At 31.6% G+C, this 11,655-nt stretch overlaps 1 protein-coding gene across 2 annotated transcripts in view; it reads right to left on the bottom strand.

The window, feature by feature from the left end:
* Positions 1 to 4,354: 4,354 nt before the first annotated feature.
* Positions 4,355 to 11,655, bottom strand: part of LOC145319995 (solute carrier family 22 member 6-B-like) — a 28,819-nt gene continuing 21,518 nt past the window's right edge. For both annotated transcript variants that reach the window (XM_080162426.1, XM_080162418.1), the window contains exons 18-24: positions 9,670 to 9,711; positions 9,229 to 9,317; positions 8,579 to 8,671; positions 7,868 to 7,958; positions 7,384 to 7,429; positions 5,272 to 5,338; positions 4,355 to 4,535 (exon numbers count right to left, since the gene is read on the bottom strand). In XM_080162426.1, coding sequence (XP_080018552.1) covers positions 4,482 to 4,535; positions 5,272 to 5,338; positions 7,384 to 7,429; positions 7,868 to 7,958; positions 8,579 to 8,671; positions 9,229 to 9,317; positions 9,670 to 9,711 — 482 coding nt within the window. In that variant the 3' untranslated portion in view covers positions 4,355 to 4,481. The remainder of the gene's footprint in view (positions 4,536 to 5,271; positions 5,339 to 7,383; positions 7,430 to 7,867; positions 7,959 to 8,578; positions 8,672 to 9,228; positions 9,318 to 9,669; positions 9,712 to 11,655) is intronic.

The following is an 11,655-nucleotide window of genomic DNA, read 5'->3' as shown; positions in this document are numbered from 1 at the left end:
AAAAAGTCATTTATCAACAACTGTCATGCTATTTGATTAGAAATAATATCATTTTTGAACATCAGTATGGATTTCAATCAAAAAAGTCTACAATACACCCCGTGATACACCTCTTAAATTATATAGCTGAAGCAAAAAATGATAATAAAACTGTAATTGGAGTCTTCTGTGATCTTGCAAAATGTTTTGATACAATTCCACACTCTATTTTAATTAAAAAGTTGTCAAAAATTGGCATTAATGGCGTTGAACTTGAATGGTTTAAAAATTATTTAAGTAATAGACAGCAATTTGTACATGTAAACAACACTGACTCAACAAAGCTGAACATAGATAGAGGTGTCCCACAGGGCTCTATTTTAGGACCAATTCTATTTTTAATCTACATAAATGATCTTAAAAACTGTACTGATTTATTTACCCTATTATTTGCTGATGACAGTAATTTTTTAATTTCTGGTAAAAACTTTACAGAGATAAAACTGAAATTAAACAATGAACTTAAAAAGATATCTGATTGGTTTAGGAGTAATCAAATGAGCTTAAATCCTGATAAAACTAAAATCATGATATTTAATAAAAATGAAAATACTATTGATTGGAATGCTCTTAATATTAAGCTAAACTTTAACAATGAAAATGAGTTTGATCATGAGAAAATAAAAATCTTAAATTACGTCAATTCAAGTAGCAATATTCCTGCAATTAAATTCCTAGGTGTATTTATAGATCCTTCTTTAAATTTTAAATATCATGTAGAACATTTACGTAAAAAGATTTCTAGTTCCTTATTTCTTATAAATAGAGCTAAACATATACTGAATTTAGATAGCAAAAAAATGCTTTTTCACTCACTTATAAATAGTCATTTACTTTACTGTTTACCTGCCTGGAGTTGTGGTCTAAAATCTACTATGGACCCATTAATTAAATTGCAAAAAAAGGCAATAAGAATTGTTTTTAGTAAGAAACACATCTCACACACAATGCCTTTATTTAAAAAAATGAATGTCCTTCCTTTACATGAATCAGCTAATTATTTGAAATTATTATTTATGTATGATTTTATAAACAGTAAGCTACCAAGTTCCTTTCAAGGTACATGGCTTCGCCGTAATCAATTACATACCAGAAATCTTAGAAACTCTAATATGTTTGATGTTAAAAAACCGAAGTTTAAATCTATTGAAAGATTTCCTAAGTATCATTTCCAAGAATTATGGAATAACCATTGTAATAATGATTTATTAACCCACAATCAATCAAGAAAAAAATTTATGAAAAATCTAAAAGAATCTTTGTTATCAAGCTTAACTTTAGTGTGTAACAACCCATTATGTCAAGAATGTAGATAAAATTATATTTCTTTTCAATATTGTTTGAAATCTGATAAATCAATCAAAATCTATTTGTTAAAATTTTTTTTAAATTTCTATTATTGCAATAATGGTGTGAGACTTGTATGTCCTAATCAATCCTTCCTATTATCATTCTTTCCTCTCCAATATGATTTTATTTATTGCTTATTATCTTTTTTTCTATTTTTTTTGTCTTATTTATATGGCCTGTATGAAAACAATGTGTGAATACACATTACTGCATACTTCCTAGTTTTTAGGAAACTGCCATTTGGGAAGAAAATTTTTTTATAAATTAATCATATCAATAAAATTTGACTGTATATATAAATGTATATAATATTCATTTAATTCATTTATTATTTTGTTGTTTTTTTTCTATGTATGTACACCCAAGAATAATAAATCTAATCTAAAAAACTCTAAACCAAAATGGTTCTTCTTTACAGTAAAGCTTCTTATTTATAGGCCCAGGGAAGTTTTATGACCATTTTTGGGGTAGGAGAGTACTTCCACCATCCCAAAACAAATCATCCCCCTTGCTTTTTTTACTTTCTCTATGAATTAAAATTGAAAGTAAAGACCCCATATATATTAAGAAATTAGGTTAAAGAATTAAAATATGAAAAAATACATTTATTTCAATTTTCTGTTTAATTACAAATTTAACAACCTTTTACATCGATATATATATATATATACACTAGGGTGGGTTCATATCGGAATTAGACAAAGCGGGGATATGCAACAGATAAAATTAACCTTAAAAACATTTCTGACCGAAAAAGAATTTTAAAAAATTGAGTTTTAGAACACGACCACTTAAAAATATAATTCATTACTTATTAGTATGCAAAGACGACATTCAAAAAAAATTTTGAATCAGAACTATGGCTTCATGGTGCTCCCTGGAAAGGCCTTGAGGAGCTGAATCAGGAACTTTTGTCCGTTTCAAAATATCTCGTTCCTAGCCTTAGAAATCACTAAAAAACCAAAAAAATTTAAGGTTTATTGAGAATTGTCCAATTTGTAGAGGTTTTTTAGATTTTCTCAGGCTAGGAACGAGATTTTTTGAAACGGACAAAAGTTCCTGACTCAGCTCCTCAAGGCATTTCCAGGGAGCACCATGAAGCCATAGTTCTGATTCAATAAATTTTTGACTCCCATTTACAAATAGCTATACAATTGAATGTCTGGTCGTCAGCGGTTTTAAGACTTAGGATAAATTTTAAATCATCCAGAGGTGTATTATATCTATATAAATTGAGTGCAGATCCCCGCTTTGGCCTCAGAAAAAAAATGTCCAAAATCGACCCACCCTAATATACACGGTGTTTCAAAAAAAACTGCGTTTTCCGGTTTTGGGAAACAACCAGAAGGAGTATGAAAAAAATAATTATATGTCCATATTCTCTATAAAAATATGCATTGAACTTATAAAAGGTGATTTTTAATATCTCTTAAAACAATGCCACTTTTTAGAGCCCAAAGAATTTAAAAAGTGTGTGTGTTACTGTATTCGCGTAGAATTTTATGGAATTAAAATCTTCTCTTTACTTGAAAACAACATAATAGCATGCACAACAAAATATTCTAATAAATACATTTAAAATTTAATTTAAAATACATGTTATGAAAACAAAAATCAATCATCTTATTGCTTGAATTTTGATTCTTAGTATTAGAAATGTTCATGTCCGTACCTCATCCCTCCCTCTATAATCTCTTAATATCTTAATTTTGATTGACAGGTCATAACAGATTAACTCATAAAACTTAGTTAATCTAAGAAAACGCATTTTTAGCAACAGTTTAAACCAGCATAACTTGCTTATTTATTAAGATATTGAAATGAAATAAAAAGTGACTTGTTTTATTTATTAATACGCACAGTATTAAAGGAGATCTTTTATGAAAAATGACTTTGCCATAGAGAAATAGAAAAAACTAAATTCTGAATAATCTAAAAAGCTCTTTGCATGAGGCCAAAAAAAGAAAATATGTAAAAAATCTCAAATGGGGACATTGATTTAACCTTTTACTACTTTAATATTGTACTTTCAAACCAAAATGTTACAAAATAAATAAGTTAATTGAATCTAATAGATATCACAGTTTTAGCATGAGGCATTTTTACCCTACATGTACTTATCAGTACAGCCACATTTTTAGAGATATCAAAAAACACCTTAAGTAAATGTAATGCACATTTGTACAGAGAATATGGACATATAATTATTTTTTTCATATTTTTACAAAATAAATAAGTTAATTGAATCTAATAGATATCACAGTTTTAGCATGAGGCATTTTTACCCTACATGTACTTATCAGTACAGCCACATTTTTAGAGATATCAAAAAACACCTTAAGTAAATGTAATGCACATTTGTACAGAGAATATGGACATATAATTATTTTTTTCATACTCCTTCTGGTTGTTTCCCAAAACCGGAAAACGCAGTTTTTTTTGAAACACCGTGTATATATATATACATTACACATAGAGAATCAGAAATGCAAATATGACAGGATTTTATGTAGATAGGACTACGCAGCAATAGCAATGGATCCAGAACCTAGCAGTCGGGCTTTTTTATCTGGGTTTCTGTAATTTGTAATTACATTTCAATATAGTTTGAAAATATACACATCTGATTTTTTTTCATAAATTGATTTTAAATTTGACTAATTTTTTTGTTAGATTTAGTCTTAAAAACACTTCACATCACTGCTGTAAGGTTCTAGATATCACTTGCTCGTGCATAGTTCACTTTTATATTATTCAAATAATATGGCACAATTTTACTCTTTATAACAGAAAAATTGGTATAAATTTTCATGATAGATGGAAATTTATATGGATGAAGGTGAGATACTATTATGCCTACAACCTATCTGCCAGGCTATAATAAAAAATATTGAAACAAATTGTTTCTTTGCAAAAAAGTTGAGGGCAAAATAATTTAAATCTGACGATTATTTCCTACTTGATGCTCCTTGATTAGGGTGAGTTAAAGACTATGAAAATAATGCAAATTATGAAAATGGAATTTTGAAATATGGCATACATAGAAATGTAACATAAAAACTATTGAGAAAAAAAAATTATATTTGTGTTTGTCATTCAGGATTGTAAGCAGGATTCTGGGAGCAGATAACATCCGCTGGTTCATCCTAGAATAAAAATATTAGTATATGGAACTCAGAAAGGGATATTAGACTGTAAATTATACTGGTACCCACCGTTTTATAAACACGTTCTATTACTTTTTGGCTTTAATACTTTTTTTAAAAACTAGCGGCTTCGGGGTTTAGTCGACCCCACTTTTTTAATTTTAATTTTAAAAAGCAATTTTTTTTTAGGTGGGGGGGGGGAGGGGTATTTTTCATTTTTTGGGGGGTTGGAGGTGTCCCATCCCCCAAGAAAAAAGTTATAAACCTTCCCGGGACCTATGAGAAGCTACCCTGTAAAGGAGAACCCGATCGGTACAGAGGTTAGCGAGATCCTTAGGTACAAACAGACAGACAGACATTGTTCTACTTTGTATAATAAATATTGATTAGTTACAAACTAGCACTGTCCAAAATTTGCCAAATGCATTGTTCTTAATATTCCAATTGTAACTCACGAAATATTTGTCGTTTTCATTTTTTAACCTAGAGGAGGGAAAAAGAGAGAAGGTAGGCCTCCACAATTACAATGTTAAAGGGGTGTTGATAACCCCCTATTGCACGCCCATTGGCATAACTTAATTTTATTAATTAAAAGAAGACATGTTTTAGAAACATTTCATTATTAATGAAGCTGAAGAATTAGGAATTTTTCTAATTGATCCCTTGGTTTTTAAAACTTCAGTACATGTTTGTAAATTGAATATGAAATAATAAAAATATCAATAATTTTATGTACCTGATCTTTTGATTTCTTGTGCCTTCTCTTTTCTCCCATCAATGGCATCCAAAATATATTGTCATGGCTAAAACAAATTGCAAATAATCTCAGGAATAAGGTTTAGCCAACAAGCGAAATAAATCTAAAATAATATTTGGGGGGCAATTTTACTTTGTGTCCCCCCCCCAACGACAGCTAAAATCGCGTAAAGCTTTCGTGTTTTGAAAGATATTCAGAAACCACTGGACCAAATGGGTATACACTAAGCAGAAGCAGATGTACTATTCAACTTTGCGAGAACTCATTAATATCAGAGAGGAGGAAGACATTGGACTGTAAATTATAGTTGTATCCAAAGATTGATAAACACGTTCGATTTTTAAAAGCGAAGCTTTTCTATAATTATAGTCGGTCCGAGATAGTTAGCTTTTATTCGTTAATTTAGGCATGTTAGAATTGTCCTATCGATTTCAAACTTTGTATGGTGATTCCTGTAGTAGTTAGGTACGATTTAGAAAGCGCAGCAACTCTATAATCATTACCAGAATGTCCGTACGTCCATTTTAAACATGTTGATTTTTTTACTTTTTTAATAACAATTTTTATGTGTTAAAATTATCCGATTGATCTGATTTTTGATTACTGATTCTTATTACAATAAGGTTCAATATTATTAGCGAAGCATCTCTATAATCAAGTATTAAAAATGTCAGTATGTCCTTAAACAGAATTCTGTATTTAAGAAGTTTTGCAACAAATTTACCTATAATTTTGTCAAACCTTATATTTTCATGTTTTGTATATTCAGTTCTGACACTCAACAAAAGTTAATGTTCGTCTGTCATATCGTTTCAGAGCTTCGCTTTTATGGATGTTGTCATCCTTGTTAGTTTGATAAATAAGTGTTAATTTTATTCAATTTCGATTTGATTGATCAAACTATTAGTGTACAAACTTTTTAACCAATAATCTGATCTACAAAAGTTAATTGTTTATATATTATCATAATTTGGGTTGTGCATCAATTTGTCCAGTGTCTTATCCCTTAAAATCCCTGGATTAATGTATACTTACATTCCATATGTCTTATCCCTTAAGATCCCTGGATTAATTTATACTTACATTCCATATGTCTTATCCCTTAAGATCCCTGGATTAATGTATACTTACATTCCATATGTCTTATTCCTTAAAATCCCTGGATTAATGTATACTTACATTCCATATGTCTTATCCCTTAAAATCCCTGGATTTATGTATACTTACATTCCATATGTCTTATCCCTTAAAATCCCTGGATTAATGTATACTTACATTCCATATGTCTTATCCCTTAAAATCCCTGGATTAATGTATACTTACATTCCATATGTATTATTCCTTAAAATCCCTGGATTAATGTATACTTACATTCCATATGTCTTATCCCTTAAAATCCCTGGATTTATGTATACTTACATTCCATATGTCTTATTCCTTAAAATCCCTGGATTTATGTATACTTACATTCCATATGTCTTATCCCTTAAAATCCCTGGATTTATGTATACTTACATTCCATATGTCTTATCCCTTAAAATCCCTGGATTAATGTATACTTACATTCCATATGTATTATTCCTTAAAATCCCTGGATTAATGTATACTTACATTCCATATGTCTTATCCCTTAAAATCCCTGGATTTATGTATACTTACATTCCATATGTCTTATCCCTTAAAATCCCTGGATTAATGTATACTTACATTCCATATGTCTTATTCCTTAAAATCCCTGGATTAATGTATACTTACATTCCATATGTCTTATCCCTTAAGATCCCTGGATTAATGTATACTTACATTCCATATGTCTTATTCCTTAAAATCCCTGGATTAATGTATACTTACATTCCATATGTCTTATTCCTTAAAATCCCTGGATTAATGTATACTTACATTCCATATGTCTTATCCCTTAAAATCCCTGGATTAATGTATACTTACATTCCATATGTCTTATCCCTTAAAATCCCTGGATTTATGTATACTTACATTCCATATGTCTTATCCCTTAAAATCCCTGGATTTATGTATACTTACATTCCATATGTCTTATCCCTTAAAATCCCTGGATTAATGTATACTTACATTCCATATGTCTTAGCATCTTCTACAGTATCTGGTAATGCTACGCCTAAAGAATTAAAATTAAAACGTTTTTGGTAACATTTATGATTTATTGTGAACATGAGATTTTACCCATTGAGCTTAAAAGCTGACATACAAAAGGACGGGTTAAGTTTTGTTGGAGCTTATTGATCTAGCTTGGGTCTAGATATTTACATTTTTGTCGGGTAACTGGACAAAGTGTCAAAACTCAGCCATGTGATGTCATAAAAAAGGAGGGAGCTGCGAGGAGAATTGGGAAAGAAAACCCCTAAAAAAGAGAGGGATAATCCCTAATTTTATGACGTCACATAACTGAATTTTTTAGACACTTTGTTCAGTCACTTTTGTCGGGTAAAAACAAATATGTAATGATCATTAATGTAATACAGCAGTAAGTTTTCTATGGCCAAAAATTACCTGACATTATTTGATTACAAAATCAGAAGCTTTTATTTTTGCTTACCTGCGGTCTCTGGAAGGAAGAGGACAGGTATAGAACTAAGAACTCCAATTAATCCAATAAGAATGAAGGGTAGGTCTGGATGAATTACAGACTATAATAACAAATATTATTTATTTGTGAAAAAAAATCAGGAAGTCTTAATAAAATGCAGATCATAAGTGGATTAATTTAGAATAGTTGGATTGTTTTAATTGTAGATTTTGACTAAAGTGATGTTATTATAAAAAGAAGTTTCGGGTATAGTCCCTTTCGTGGCAACGCCCCTTGAGGGGCGATTCGTCGTATTTTCAAAATGGCTTTTGATAGGTTATTTTAGGGTAGGTTAGTTTTAATTGGGTTAGGTGATTGCCCCGCAGGGTTAGAGCCCCCCGCAGAAAAAAGAATAAGCTACTGTGAAAATACTGGGTAGCTTCTCATAGGTCCCGGGAAGGTTTATAACTATTTTGGGGGAGGGTACCACCACCCTGCCAAGAAAAATCGCCCCTAGAAAAAAATTACCCAACCCCAAAAACAAATTTTAACTAAATTTTTTTTTTAATCCCTCCCCCCCACCCAAAAAAAATTTTTTGTTACTTTTTCTTTTAAAATCTAAAATGATAAATTGGGTTATCAAATTCGACTCTCCCCTCCTCAAGTGCCCCTAGAGGCCTCTAGGGGCGTAGCCGCTAGTAACTAACAATGCATAACCTACTAACAGATTATAAGACCTACCGAAAACACAATGTATGGAGAAGCAATTTGAGCCAGCATTGACATGATGCTCGCCAGTGCGGTTCCTGTGCCTCGTAGACTTGTTGGCATCACCTGCAAAATTGTATCCTTGTATTAAAGTAGTATGATGTTTGTTTGTTTGTAGTATAGGATTTCGCCAAATGCTTAACCGATATGGTGCATCTCTACATTTAGATATAGGGAAGGTTTATAACTTCTTAGGGGAAGGTACCCTCACCCTTTTAATAGAAATCGCCTCTTATCTTTATACAATTCAATTTTAAAGTGGAAGGTAGACACCTTTATTTCTAAAGAGGCCTCTAGGGGCGTAGCTGAAAGTTTCATATAAGGTTGGAAGAGAAATCACTTTCAATCTTAGCTAAAATATTGCATTTGCATTTTGGATTTTGTTCAAACTTTAGGTTAAACTGGAAGGGTCCGTGGGTTGCTTGCCATTTTGTTGTTTATGGCTTAAAGTCAGGTTAAGTTAGGTTATATTAGGTACTTGGTTCTTGCAGGGTTATAGCACCACAGGCATAGACAAATTGGAAAAAATTACCCCGTTTTTTCAATATATTTCAAATTTATCAGGATGGGGTTTCAGTCCTCAATTGGCACTTTAAGATAAAGCACGGAAAAAATGGTTTTACCTCGACTGTATATTGCATGGCCGTATTCATTCCATAAGTTGCCCAAAATCTTCCTTTTAAGGCGAAAAAGTTTGCTGCGGTTGGGTAAGCTAAATATAAGAGGATTTCAGTATTTTCTTTCAATATAAAAGTTTATTTCTAGGTTAAACTTGTTTGATTATAATTAAATTTGAGGTTTGCAAATTTTTAGGAGCGAAGTAAATTTTTCGTTACATTCGTCAGTCTGTCTGTCGGTGAATCCACCTCATTAATGAACTTAATAGACACTTGGAATATCTTTGAATGTTTCAAAAGATACATCTGTTTAATAGTTTACTTTTCTTATTTCATAACAAAATTTTCAGCTTGTATTTGTTACTTTATTATTATTCATGCTTCAAATGTAAATGAATTTTTCAAAAGAAAATAATTGTAAAAAATATGAAAAAGAATTGAACTTACATTTAAAAGGAAGAGTCAACAGCATACAAATTCCAGTCAAGGCTAAAATAATTAAAATCTTAATGATAAACTAAATAAATACGTCCACCAAGCATTATTTTATGCATGAATTTTCTTATTTTAAAAACATTAACACTGAAACAGGTTTTGTTAAAGTCAATTGTACATGATAATTTGATACAGTTCAGGCGCGTCTCTCTTTTGGACTGTGGAGTCCAGAGAATACGGCCACCCTGCTCCTCCATGAATTCCTTTTTTTGGCAAGTGCTTCAGCTTCTCCCCATGTTAATTCCAGATTAAAGAGGTCCTTTTCAGTGCTCCCCGTTTACGTTTACCAGTGGTGGGGTTCCATTTTAAGCACTTTTTTGGAAACCTATTTTGTTCCATTCTAAGCACATGTCCTAGCCACCTTAGTCTTTTAAATTTCACTTCTGCTTCAATACTATTGCACTTGGTCTTAGCATACAGCTCAATGTTTGATATTTTGTTTGGCCAGAATATTTTGCAAATTTTTCTCAGGCAGCTATTGTGAAATGCATTAAGTTGATTTGTTTCAGTTTTCACAGTTCTCCAGCATTCAGCTCCATTAAGAAGAACTGATTTCACATTGCTGTTGTAAAGTCTGATTTTTGTTTTCAGAGCAAGTTTCTTTGAATTCCAAACGTTGTACAGACTGTTGAAAGCAACCCTAGCCTTATCAATCCTGGTTTTAATATCAGCTTTTGAGCCATTTTCACTGCTGATAACACTCCCCAAATAGGTGAATTTGTTGCTTTGTTTCAATTGTTCACCATTTATTGTTATAGTTTGATCAGGGTTTGTAGGTATATTCATAATTTCAGTCTTCTTGACATTAACAAAGAGCCCGACTTGTCCTGCGTATTTGACTAGTCTATCTGTCTTAGCTTGTAGATGTTTAATTGTTTCTGAAATCAGTGCCAGGTCATCAGCAAAGTCCAGATCTTCTAGGTGTCCTAGTATGCCCAGCTGGAGACCACGTTTTTTGTCCTCTGTGGTTTTCTTCATCACCCAGTCAATGATCAATATAAATAGAATAGGTGATAAAATGCATCCCTGTCTAACTCCAGTGCTTATTTTAAAGAAATCAGATGTCTTATTGTTTCCAACTGAAACACAGGCTTGGAAGTTGTCATAAAATTTAGTTATCATAATTATCATCTTTTTAGGTATACCATAACTTCTTAATATTTTCCAGAGTGTTTGTCTGTGTATGGAGTCAAAGGCCTTAGAGAAATCAACAAAATTTACATGGAGTGGCTTGTTAAATTCAACATATTTTTCAATAACTGTCCTAAGGGTGAAAATTTGGTCAACACAGCCTCTTCCAGCACGGAATCCAGCTTGTTCTTTTCTTAGTTTATTGTCAATTTTCTCATCAATTCTGTTTAAAATAACGTTACATAGGACCTTGCTTGGGATAGAAAGCAGCATAATTCCTCTCCAATTATCACAATTGTTCAAATCTCCCTTCTTAGGTAGTTTTATGATTATACCTTTAAACCAGTCAGTTGGTATCTTTTCTTGTCTCCAAATTTTATCAAAGAGATCAGTCAGAGTCCTAGCAGAAAGATCTATGTCTGCCTTAAGCATTTCGGCAGTTATCAAGTCAGGTCCAGGTGCTTTGTCATTCTTTAGACTATGTATAGCAGCTTTAACTTCTTGAATAGTTGGTGGTCTTGTGTCTATGTCTATTTCATGTCCTGGTTCTGGTTCAGCAGTAATTTCAGGTTCAGGTCTGTTCAACACTTCTTTAAAATGCGATTTCCACCTTTCAGCAACTTCTTTTTCTGTAGTGAGTAATTTACCATCTTTAGCCTTGATAGTTTCACCACTCTTTTTGTTATATTTGCCACTTAATTGCTTGGTTATGTTGTATACTGTTTTCATGTTACCGAAGTCAGCTGCTCTCTGGGCCTTTTCAGCCATATTGTCAATGTAACCTCTCTTGTCTTTCCTTGTGCGCTT

Source organism: Acartia tonsa, chromosome 1 (assembly GCF_053477335.1).
Source record: "Acartia tonsa isolate MP-2025a chromosome 1, ASM5347733v1, whole genome shotgun sequence".
NCBI lineage: Eukaryota > Metazoa > Arthropoda > Copepoda > Calanoida > Acartiidae > Acartia > Acartia tonsa.
The sequence above is the reverse complement of the archived record's forward strand: the minus strand, read 5'-3'. Positions and strand labels throughout refer to the sequence as shown.